This window comes from Medicago truncatula, chromosome 2, assembly GCF_003473485.1.
Source record: "Medicago truncatula cultivar Jemalong A17 chromosome 2, MtrunA17r5.0-ANR, whole genome shotgun sequence".
Lineage (NCBI taxonomy): Eukaryota > Viridiplantae > Streptophyta > Magnoliopsida > Fabales > Fabaceae > Medicago > Medicago truncatula.
This window is the reverse complement of record NC_053043.1, coordinates 18,418,474-18,430,632: the sequence shown is the minus strand read 5'-3', so window position 1 is coordinate 18,430,632 and position 12,159 is coordinate 18,418,474. Positions and strand designations below refer to the sequence as shown.

At 34.1% G+C, this 12,159-nt stretch overlaps 2 protein-coding genes across 4 annotated transcripts; one reads left to right on the top strand and one right to left on the bottom strand.

Annotated features, from left to right (window-relative positions):
• The first annotated feature begins 314 nt into the window (after positions 1-314).
• Positions 315-3,902, top strand: LOC11443267 (serine/threonine-protein kinase RIPK). The gene is made up of 5 exons (XM_003595231.4): positions 315-986; positions 1,696-1,831; positions 1,943-2,079; positions 2,332-2,455; positions 2,782-3,902. The coding sequence occupies exons 1-5, from the start codon at positions 603-605 to the stop codon at positions 3,630-3,632; spliced, it is 1,632 nt and encodes a 543-aa protein (XP_003595279.1). The 5' UTR covers positions 315-602; the 3' UTR covers positions 3,633-3,902.
• Positions 3,903-5,824: 1,922 nt separating this feature from the next.
• Positions 5,825-10,153, bottom strand: LOC25486513 (pentatricopeptide repeat-containing protein At2g06000). 3 transcript variants are annotated; one of them, XM_024777366.2, is made up of 3 exons: positions 8,113-10,153; positions 6,241-6,431; positions 5,825-6,147 (listed from the first exon to the last, which is right to left on the bottom strand). In XM_024777366.2, the coding sequence occupies exon 1, from the start codon at positions 9,958-9,960 to the stop codon at positions 8,314-8,316; it is 1,647 nt and encodes a 548-aa protein (XP_024633134.1). In that variant the 5' UTR covers positions 9,961-10,153; the 3' UTR covers positions 5,825-6,147; positions 6,241-6,431; positions 8,113-8,313. The 3 variants fall into 3 exon arrangements, with proteins under 3 accessions (XP_024633134.1, XP_013463553.1, XP_024633135.1); XM_013608099.3 differs by having other exon boundaries at positions 5,825-6,431; XM_024777367.2 differs by having other exon boundaries at positions 5,825-6,320.
• Between the last annotated feature and the right edge of the window lie 2,006 nt (positions 10,154-12,159).

Below are 12,159 nucleotides of genomic sequence, written 5' to 3'. Positions count from 1 at the left end.
GATATCATTGACTACCTTAAACGAAAAGAAAAAACAACTAATCAAATGGTTTGACTCAAGTGGTTAATCTCGTATGACAGGAAGATGGAATAATCATTGTATGACTTTACTTACTTTTGGCTCAAGTTTGGACTATTATAACCCTTTTTCTTGGAAACTTAACACAAAAAAACTACAAGGCTTTCAATATATACGTACGTATGAGTATGAACAAAGAATAGGAATTACATCGCATATATGACCAAGACAACAAAACAAAAGAAAATAGAAGAATATTTCAACGTAGGGAAGATATAAAAAAGGAGTTGAATAACCTATTTTCTCTATTAGCAGTTGAAGATTTTGAATACTGTACCTCTCTTACAAAGTCATAAACCCGTTTCCAATTTTTTCATTATCTCTCTTCCTACCTAATTCATAACACATTCTCACCAATAAAACCTTCCTCAAATATCTCTATATATAAGGATTTGAAAAACATATACAAACTATATATATGAGAATAATATTGTAGATTACTCTCTATAATCTTATACTCTACAAAACAAATTCTCAAAATAATTTGAAGACTTTTACACTTGAAATATATTATCAAACAAAAAATGAAACTCAAATGGAAATCTATTTTCCCAGCAAGTTGTTTCAAGGGAGAGTATCCATCACCAAAACCAAAGAAAGTGGTAGCTACAAAACCAAGAAGTGCTTCAACATCAACTCATAGGATTTCAATAGAGGAATTGAGCAATCCAAACGCGACGGAAGATTTATCGATTTCTCTAGCAGGATCTAATCTTTATGCGTTTACCGTAGCCGAGCTTAAGGTTATAACACAGCAGTTTTCTTCAAGTAATCATCTTGGTGCTGGTGGGTTTGGACCTGTTCATAAGGGGTTTATAGATGATAAGGTTAGGCCTGGTTTGAAGGCTCAATCTGTTGCTGTTAAACTCTTGGACTTAGAAAGCAAACAAGGTCATAAAGAGTGGTTGGTAAGTACTTTTTATTTTAACTTTTTACCACATCATGGTTTTTTACTAATAAGTGCTTTTTAGATATTTAGTTTTTAGATTAGGGTTAAATATTGTTGTATCAATGTCTATAATTTAGTCATTAGAAATACTTAATATTTTGTTCAAGTGATTTGGCCTGTGAGTGAAATTAGGATTGAATATAGGATAGACTAGCTCAACTGATTCGAACTAAGGGTTACAGATTTTGAAGGATGTAGGTTCACATTTGGACGAAGGAAAAAACAATATTCATTTTAGCAAACAATATTCGTAGTTACAATAAACACTTCGGACACCACAAGAGATTACGAGAATTAAAAAATGAGAGTTTATTTTTATTTTTTTTTTAGAATCTAAATTAGTTTATCCAAATTAACATCGGATAGAATCGAATGATACTTTGAAGAGGAACACACTCACGGGTCCCAAATCAATACCACCGGTAATAAATAATTACAATTGTCACATATATGTCACCGCAAGAAAAAATAAAATTAGTAACCAAATCTGGAAAGAAAAAATATGAACTTATTTCAGTGGTGTGAATGTGATTAAAAGACTAGAAATAATGTCATGTGTATGGCTGCATGCAATTAGTTATTTTTAGAAAGAATCCTTTTCGTAATAAGTGATTTTGACTTTTGAGTTTTGACTTCTAATACTTTGATTCTGTAACTTGTGCTTACAGACTGAAGTTGTTGTTTTGGGGCAATTAAGGGATCCACACCTTGTGAAGCTAATAGGATATTGCATTGAAGATGAACATAGACTTTTGGTATATGAATATTTACCAAGAGGCAGCTTGGAAAATCAATTATTTAGAAGTAAGTTTTATTTACTACTATGTCACAATAATGTGATTAATTATCTTCTTTAATCTCATTATGTTTGTAAGTAGAAAATTAACCTAGTTTTTATCTAAAAAAAATTTGTAGGATTCTCAGCATCACTACCATGGTCAACAAGAATGAAAATTGCTGTTGGAGCTGCAAAAGGTTTAGCCTTTCTTCATGAAGCTGAGCAACCAGTTATTTTTAGAGATTTCAAAGCTTCAAACATCTTGTTAGACTCGGTACGTATCGCACTTCATCTTATTATTCTTTCTTCATCGAATGATTTAATTCATATACACGGTTTTTAGTGTAAAAAAAAGTTACACATACATTCAATCATATCTTACTACTGCCACTAAAATTTATGTGGTAAAATTTGATTGAATGCATGTATAAATTAAAACTTACATAAATGAAGATTAACTATAAACTCTTAATTGAAAGATATTTCCTTAATTATTATACTTATTTTATTTTATTTTATTTTTCAGGATTACAATGCAAAACTCTCTGACTTTGGGTTGGCAAAGGATGGTCCTGAAGGAGATGACACCCACGTTTCAACAAGAGTTATGGGTACTCAAGGGTATGCTGCCCCAGAATATGTCATGACAGGTAAAAACAAAAATGTTAGTTTAATGTTGTCTTAATAGTTTTTCCTTATAGTATTAAATAGTTCTTAAAATGTACTACTTGTGAAGCACTATCTAAATTAAATATACTTTTGAGTCAAAAACAAATCTAAAATATACTTTACATAGCTCCCAAGAATAATGTACTTAAACCAAGTTTTACTTAAAATAAACTTAAGCTTTGTTTTGCTATATATTAATTAATAATTATAGTGATAATGTGCTACATTAACGATGCCAGCATATGATTGACTGGAACTGGGATTCTTATGACTAAATCAATTTTATTTTAATAATGTTTTCTTATAGGTCACTTAACGGCCAAGAGTGACGTGTACAGCTTTGGAGTAGTTTTATTGGAGTTGCTAACAGGGAGAAAGTCAGTGGACAAAAATCGTCCTCAAAGGGAACAAAACCTAGTAGATTGGGCAAGACCAATGTTAATTGATTCAAGGAAAATTAGCAAAATTATGGATCCAAAACTTGAAGGACAATATTCCGAAATGGGTGCTAAAAAAGCAGCTTCATTGGCTTATCAATGTCTTAGTCATAGACCAAAGAGTAGGCCAACAATGAGCAATGTGGTTAAAATTTTGGAACCTTTACAAGATTTTGATGATATTCCAATTGGACCATTTGTTTACACTGTTCCAATTGATAATAATGAAGTGGCTAAAGAAAAGGATCAAGCAAAGGAGTATGAAACAAATAGGGAGAGGAGGAGGGAAAATGATAAATATCATAGGAATGGTCATAGGCATCATCCACTTAAATCGCCAAAGTCGCCAAGTCCTCAATCACAATCGCAATCACGACCACAATCACGGCCACAACCACATCTGCAGATTGACAAGCATCGAAATGGTAGAGAAAGTGGGTTGAATTCTCCTTTGTCACACATGAATCGAAATGGTAGAGAAAGTGGGGCAAATTCTCCTTCGCCACACATGAATCGAAATGGTAGAGAAAGTGGGTCAAATTCTCCTTTGCCCCGCATAAATCGAAATGGTAGAGAAACCGGGTCAAATTCTCCTATGCCGCGCATAAATCGAAATGGTAGAGAAAGTGGGTCAAATTCTCCTTTACCACACATAAATCGAAATGGCAGAGGAAGTGGGTCAGATTCTCCTTCGCCAGACAAAAAAAGCTATGAAAATTAGCATAATGGATAAAAAAAAAAGAGTTTGTATATATATACAAATATTTTTCAAAAACATGTTTAGTGATTTTATGTAGTGTACATACTACTATAGCCTAAGTGTGATTAGCAATCATTTGCATGCCAGGAGAGAGTACATAAAAACACAATGGAGAAAAAAGATGAGAGTGGGAGTGCAATTGTAATAGACCTCACATGGAAAATATGCTTGAGTTAGTTTTATTTTTCATTCTTCAATTAAAGGAGGAAATTATAATTATTTTAAGGTGCACATTTTGCTTCTTGGTTAATTAAAAGAATGGTTCAACAAATATACAATGACTAATTAAGATTTGTTGAACAAATTTAAGATCTTTCAACATGAAGATTACAACTAAGTGATTTGACCAAAAGTTTAATTGAGAATTTAAGAATAATGGGTAACATGCCACTAGGTGCTTTGTGTATGTACGCAGCTAAATCCATGGCATACCCTGGTAACTAGTTGGTAACTTTATGCAAATCAGACTCTAAATTAATCACAAACTAATCTAACGACTAATGTGGATATTGACTTTGTCCCCGGCAGAGACCAAAATATTTCGGTCAATATTGAAATTTTAGTAATAAAAAAGAAAACAATATAATAGATTCCCCTTTCCTCAAAAAAAAAAATAGATTTCCCTAAAAAAAAAATATATAAATATGATTCAAATATTCAACAAAATTACAGCTTCTCTATTTTCCACACAATTTGGAGAGAAATGATTGAGTTTCGGTCCCACGTCTTATAATCGTACTAGTAATTCTTCCATAATTTGTTCCCACCAAAGGGATTGTCCAAAAACCAACCCTACTAGTATATGTGTATTGAACAAACATTGATGGTACATGTAAGAGAGTATACACATTGGTTGTATAGAGAAGTGTTTTCACATAAACCACTACCGTTATGTATGAACAAGCTCATATATCACTAAAGGACATGATTCTTTGTCTATGTGAGCTTAACTCAGTTGGTAAGGACAATGCATAATATATGCAAGATCTAGGATTCGAACCCTGAACACCACAAAAAAAAAAGAAGATGATTCTTTAGTATACTATCGTGGCTTTGCACAACACCGATTACCCTCTGGCATTTGTTTGCTTGGTATATTTTTTTAATTAAAACACACAAAAACATAATATATGAGGTATGATGTGGGATTTGATGGGACTCAATTTAAAGGTTTTGATGAATTGCATGAATATTTAAAATATAGTTGAATTATTTAAATAATTAAAAAATATAAAATAATATCCATTTAAATCATCAAATTAAGTGTCTCGGATGTGTACGCTCTAAGTTGCTACGTAATCAATCTGTGAGTCTTTGTGCTTTTTTCTGACTTTGGTGAGCATTTGGGATTACAGAAAGTCGCCTAAATTTTTTATATAAAAAAATAATTATGTTTTGATACATAGATCCTCAATTTAGTTTATGCCTATTTTTTTTTTCTCAAGCTTTTTATAAAAAATAAAAAAACAGTTTTTAAAATGTTATTTTTTTTGGTACAAATATGCTGCTTTTATACTGATATATGTTCGCATTTATCTGGATTTGGATGTAGTAACTAATTAATGCCTGGCACATGAGGTTACATGATGCAAGCATCTTTTACATGCCACAGGTGAAGGGACCGGAATAAAGTAATGGAAAAAGAAAATTCTTCTATATCATGGAGAAAAAAAAAAGTTGGATACTACTAAAGTGAAGTGGCCTTATAAAAAGTGGTCAACAATTTTTTTTTTTATTGGTTGAGAATGAGATTCATGAAAATACAAGTTCCAAAGTTTTAATCCAACAAGTTCAGTTTCAAAACTCTAGTTCTTTGTTGGAATAGTTTGCTAAGAAATCAACAATCACCCACCCTTCCATGGCCTTCAGAGACACATAAGGTTACATCACGGAATTCATTCTACTAAACAAATTATTATTAAAAAAGTCAAAACAAAAATAATGAATAAATCAAATTGACAACATTACAGAATTCGTGATAAAAAGTTCAAGTTAGCAGAGCCTGCTAACTAATGAGATCCTCCTCTTATTTGAGCTTGGGATGATAAAAAATTGAAATCAAAATAATTAAATAAGAGCTGAAACAAACAATACTAGAGATGGCTACAAAATTTTGGGATTTAGGGAATAGGGAATACCCTCAAGGCACAATATACAACTCTCCCTCAAAAAGGGGATATGCAGATCTTCAACTAGAGGTAGATTTTACCAAATCAATCATACATTATACTTCTGTCATATTCTCTTTTATGGGAAACTCCACTCTCTCTTGTACTTTATAAATGTCTAGAAAGAATAAAAAATTCATATGGTTGAATTTCATTCAGGTCACTGATTAAAATTATTGTTACACCTCTGAGACCATGTATAAAGCCAAAAAAGATGAAAATAGAAAACCTTATTTCACAGAAGAATTTAATTCCAAAGGCCAGCAGCTATTTAGCCAATGATAAATTGAACTTCAAAGCATGAAATTCTGTATAACATGACGCGCCTTATCACATTAAACATTACTGACATCAAGCAATCATTAAACTTGTAAAGAATCGGGTTATACTAATTGACTGACCCGCATTTGTGTGTCAATGTTGTGAAACTTGGGCCTCTCCACGTACTTCAAAAAACTGAGAAGCGCTGTCTCTGAACCACCTGCATGGCCAAAAAGTCTAGGCTTCAGTGATTCACGGCATATTTCTCCCATTCGGGATGGGGTGGGATTGTTGGAGTTCACAATTGCAATTCAAAATACCAATGCAAGACCTGCCAGACGAAAAATATTAAACCAAATCTACAAATTAAGTAAATCATCATCTTTGCCGATACCAAAGAAAACAAACAAGTAAATCATCAAATTTCAATGACCTCAAGGTAGAATATTACACTGTCCATATATTACTATGAAGCCCACAACATGATTAACATTTAATTGGAGAAAAATTGAACTCATTTCTTTACGGTATGTGAAACATACTTTGAGGAAGTCTTCCATTTTGGTAGAAATTCATCTATACTCTAGGTGAATCTGTACAACTTAAGGTTACATAAACACTATGGCCCCTACATATCATATGCCTTAAACATGTTATTACTGTCAAGCCTAAGAAAATAGCTCATGTTTCGCACGCAGACATCAAAATTCCATGATATCCCTGCCTTTGTGTGTTATATTTTCTAAGAATTCTACAGTGCAAAATTTCAAAGCTACCCATGCCAAACCTATTGACCTGCACCACTTGAGTCCAAATTGTCACAGGTTTAGCACAATTTTGGTGGCAAAGGGAAGAAGTGACAAGGTTCCATTTTGGTAGAAATTCATCTATACTCCAGGTGAATCTGTACAACTTAAGGTTACATAAACACTATGGCCCCTAAATATCATATGCCTAAAACATGTTATTACTGTCAATCCCAAGAAAATAGCTCATGTTTCACGCGCAGACACTAAAGTTCCATTATATCCAGGCCTCTGTGTGTTTTATTCTAAGAATTCTACCGTGCAAAATTTTAAAGCTACCCATGCCAAATCTATTGACCTGCACCACTTGAGCAAGAATTGTCACAGGTTTAGCACAATTTTTGTGGCAAAGGGAAGAAGTGACAGGGTTCATAATAATGTTTTTCTTTCAGAGATGTATAGCATTCTAAAGAATACGTAGAATGTCTCTGTTTTCTCTCACCTGACAGCAACAACAATTATGTTAAAGGCATACAACAATTCCTGTGTATTATTTAAAGCGAGAAAGAGAAACCGAGGAATATTTTGGAAAAGCATGACTCTTGAACCAACATTTGTTGTGCAGTTTTTTTTTTTTTCTCAAAAGAAAAAGGAGTTGGCTGGATGCTTATGAAACAAGTACAAGGTATATCAAAGCAAATGCTAATTCACCAAATTGATAGTAAATATTAGGCAAAAATGTACATAACCCCTTCCAACTCTAGGCTGTAGAAGAACCCCCCCCCCCCCCCCCCAATTCTTAAAAACTCAGTAATTCAAGTCCCTAAGCTTATGAAACCTTGCAAAGTACTGTAAATCCCTTGCATTTCAGCTTAAATCTTTCACGACAATTTATGGATGAGATTGAGAATACATGAGACGGCTATCTCCTGTCATGTATGTTACTAACTTCTGAGCATGTGAATAAAGAAATTTCCTTTTGGCCTCTTTTAAATTGTGGCTGTTTCTGTGAATCTTCGCTAATAATAATCCTATCTTTTTTACAATAAAAGTTTATTTACTATAAAATTTAACACTAATGTTACACCATTTCTTTCATGTAGAGCTTCAATATACTCTTGAAAATAAATGAACTTTCAGATGAACAAGTTATCAAATTATTACCATTGCTTTGTAATAAAAAAATTTTGAGGAAAATTGAAACAATTCAGCATAAAAGAATGTCAATGAAGAAACTATTCAACCAAATTAACTAGAGAAGAATACCTAGGTTCAGGTTAAAAACCAATCAGCAGAATCTTGGAGGCAGCGGCAATGCAAATGCAAATGTTGGTGATCTACAGCACATAGAGGCACTCTGTTTGATCATAACACTCCTTTGTGCCACCACAAGCCAGGAAACATGCACCAGTACTCAATGCAAAATGGTGGAAGCATTATTTAAAAACACTAGATGGCAATTGCACTTCAATAAGCAGCAATGGTTATATCTGCATTTGTACTTTCATGAAAAGATTTCTTCTTCAATGAAGTACTCGAGTTGTGCTTATGGCATAGAGCTTGCTTAACGCGGGCAGCTTCAGCAGGCATTCCGGCCTTCAAAAGACACGAACGTAAATTATTTATAGTGATTTCATCAGGGGCGCAACAAACTGCCAACATTTTATCAAAGATACCAATTGCTTCGGCCATTCTCCCTTTCGAACAATGCCCAATAATAAGAATGGTATATGTCAACTTATCAGGCTTGCACCTATTCTCCTCCATTTCAGCAAGAATTTTATTAGCCTCGTCAACGTTCCCTGATTTACAATATCCATCAATAACAGGATTGTAGACAAATGATTGTGGAACAACGTCACTCTGCTTCAGTCTTGTCAAAATGTCACGAGCCTCGTGCAGTCTGTTGTTCTTGCAAAAACCATTGACAAGAACAGAGAAAGTATATAAACTTGCTGCAACTTTTCTGCTATTCATTTCATTCCACATTTCTAAGGCAGGTTTCACTTGGCCAACTACAAAATAGCCGTTAATAAGGGAAGTGAAAGTAACAACATCAGGATTACATCCACGAAAAAGCATCTTGTGGTACATGGCTAACGAGGAAGCCATGTCCCCCAACTTAACAAATCCATCAATAAGAGCGTTAAAAGTAAATGCATTAGGCATAGTTCCCGATCTAATCATTTCATCAAAAAGCGAAGATGCCTCTTTCATCCTACTCAACTTGCAATAACCCGATATAATTGTCGTATAACTAACAACATCGGGCGCAACTTGGCCATTCAAACAAACCTCATTAAGGAAGCTTCTAGCTCTATCAACCTCACTAATCCGGCAAAAACCATGAATAATAGTATTATAAGTAATCACATCCGGTGAACAACCAAAACTCCTCAAATCACCAAGAAGCTTACACGCCTCATCAATTTCACCCGCCCGACACAAACCCCGCATTAAAATATTGATGGTATAAGTAACCGGACAATACCTTAACCGAACAAGCTCCCAAAACAAATCAACAGCCTCCCTCGCTTTATTCTTTATAATCAAAATATTAAACAAATCATTGTAAACAACAACATTAACCCCAACATTATTACACTGAACATCAACAAGCAACTCTTTTGAAACATCGAATCTACCAATCAAAGCATACGACGAAACCAAAAACCCTAACAACCAACTATCAGGAACCTGCCCATCAAATCTCATCCAATCGTAAACCAATTTCGCGGAACGATGATGATTCGTTTCACAAAGCGATCTCAAAAGCATATTATAAGTCCAATAATTATGATTCATATGCAATTTCTCTTTAGTGAATTCAACAACCCTAAAACCTAACAAAGGAGTTTTGTTAAACCTAGAATTAACAATCTCTTGAACGAGATTTGGAGTTAAATGTTTACTAAAATAAAAAATGAAACGGTCGAATGAAGTGTAACGAACGAAAACGGTTGAAGCGAGTTTGACGAACCAGGCGTCAGCTCTTCTAATGGGACCCATTGTGGGAAGGGCGGCATCGGAGAGTGTCACGTGCCGAGGAACAGCATTCGTGGTGGAAGCACGTGCGGGATGGTTGAGATTTGAATCACGAGGTTGATGATCCATTGAAGAGGATAAAGAGTAGATGAGGTGGTTTGATCATTTTAGAGGGGTGTAGAATGGAAATTGGGGGCGGTGATAGTGATGATAGGTGACTGCGGCGAAGAAAGGGGAAGAGATGCCACAGTTGCTTGCTTGCTCGCTCGCTCAGTGTTGCGTTAGGGTTTTTGAATTTTTACTTATCACATCAAATATGAGATGTGGACATGTCACGCATTAATTAATTTGTGTTCGACATATAAATGTAAGAGAAACATCAGAATTTTTTTATTTTTTTTTAATTTGAACTTGAGACCTTTTATATATTATTATGAATTGTCAATTTTGATAATTTGAATCAAAAAATAATTAATTAATTGACTAATACTTCATTCCATCATATCCTATGAGAGAAATTCTGGTTAACAAAAGTGAATGTAATTGGTTAAAAAATTGAACCGAATACATTTATTTTTGTTGATCCAAATATCTCTTAACAAAAGAAGTATTTAATTTAGTATATATTTATCATTTTACCCTCTATATTTTTTGAGAAATGCTACTTAAGCATAGATTTTTTAACAAAATACAAGCATATATTGTATTGTATTCCATTTCGATATTGCATTCATTTTTTTTTTAGTTTTTCATTTTCCTCTTTTTCACTTCACTTGATCATCTCTCTTCCTCTCTTTAGTACAAACAATCTCCTTCTTCTTTGTCACTCTATCTTTCGCAACTCTCAACACCACCACCAGACTGATGTTAGTTGCAAAATAGAGCTAGGGCGGAGAGACGAAAGTCATGGGTTGTGTAAGGGATAAGAAGAGGTTGTCAACGACATGAGGGAGAAGGTGAGATCGGAATGGAGTGAGGTTAGATCTGATCGGATTAAAGGACGATGAATATGGTGGTAGTTGTGGTGATATAAGATGAGTGTGGCATGATGATGAGGACGATGGTGGTTGCAAGGACAATGGATGTAGAGGAGAAAGGATGAGGATGGATTAGAAAAAATGATAGTGGATTTTCAAAAATAGATAAAATAGAGAAAGCAATTTACATAAGTACTCCTCATTTTTAGTTGAAATCTCAATTATCTAGTTATATTTAAAGGAAATTACAAATTTGTCCTTGATGTCGTTTTTGCATTTAAATATAAGGGTCATGCTAACTTGTGCCCCGAGACACTGATTAAAAAGTCAAATATAGTAATATTTGTATTAAATGCTTAAATAATTACCCAAAAAGAGTAATATTTGCATTCAAAGTTGTGTAATCAATGCATTAAATGCTTTATCTTTTGGCTTAAAATTTCCTTTTTTTACCACCTTAACGGGGCACTGGTTAGCATTACCCTAAATATAATCACTTGTATTTTTTAGGCAAACTCTAGGGTTCAAGAATCTAGTGTAATGTGTTCTCACAATAGTACTTGAAAATAACAAAATTAAAAATCAAAATTGGATGCATTTTTCGTTTAAATATCTCTCGTGAACCATTTTTATTAGAGCAATGTTTCATGTACACCTTTTATTCCATACCACTAATGTACCACCTCCATGTGGCACTAAGGACATTTGAGTAATTTCATCACACCACTTCCTTTTTCACTTCCTTCTTCTCTCTTCTATCATCCCAAATGTAGAGACCAAGCCTCCGCCATCAACACCAACGCCACCGTCGCGCCTCCGCTATAACACCGGCGACCTCACGTTTTAACCGTCTGGCGGCGGCGCACCGGCGACATCACGTTGCAACTTTCTATGCAACTTTTTTTTGTTTTCTTTCCTTTTTCCTTCTGTTACTTTTACTGCAATGGAAACATCAGCCGTTATGAAAGTAAAAGGGTCGTTAGCATCAGCGACGTCTTTAATCGGAAGCATGACATTTGTACAAGCTAAAAAATAACTCAAAGACCCATTTTCGGAATAGATGTGAGGCTGATAGAAGAGATCGTAGTGAGGGTATTTTGTATAATTATGCATATATGTTGGAAGTTTGATATGGAGAGTACTGTTGCACATGAACAAATGAAAAGAAACAAAGTGAGAGGTGGGGGAAGAGTATAGTTATATTTGAAAGCTTCACAATCTCTAAAAACACAATTAGAAGTAGCATTACCACTGTGATACTCAGGAGGACTTACAATCTAAAGCTCAAACTCAAACCATTTTCCTTTGTTCTGAAATTAGATCATTTTTTTGGGCTTCAATGGATCACCAT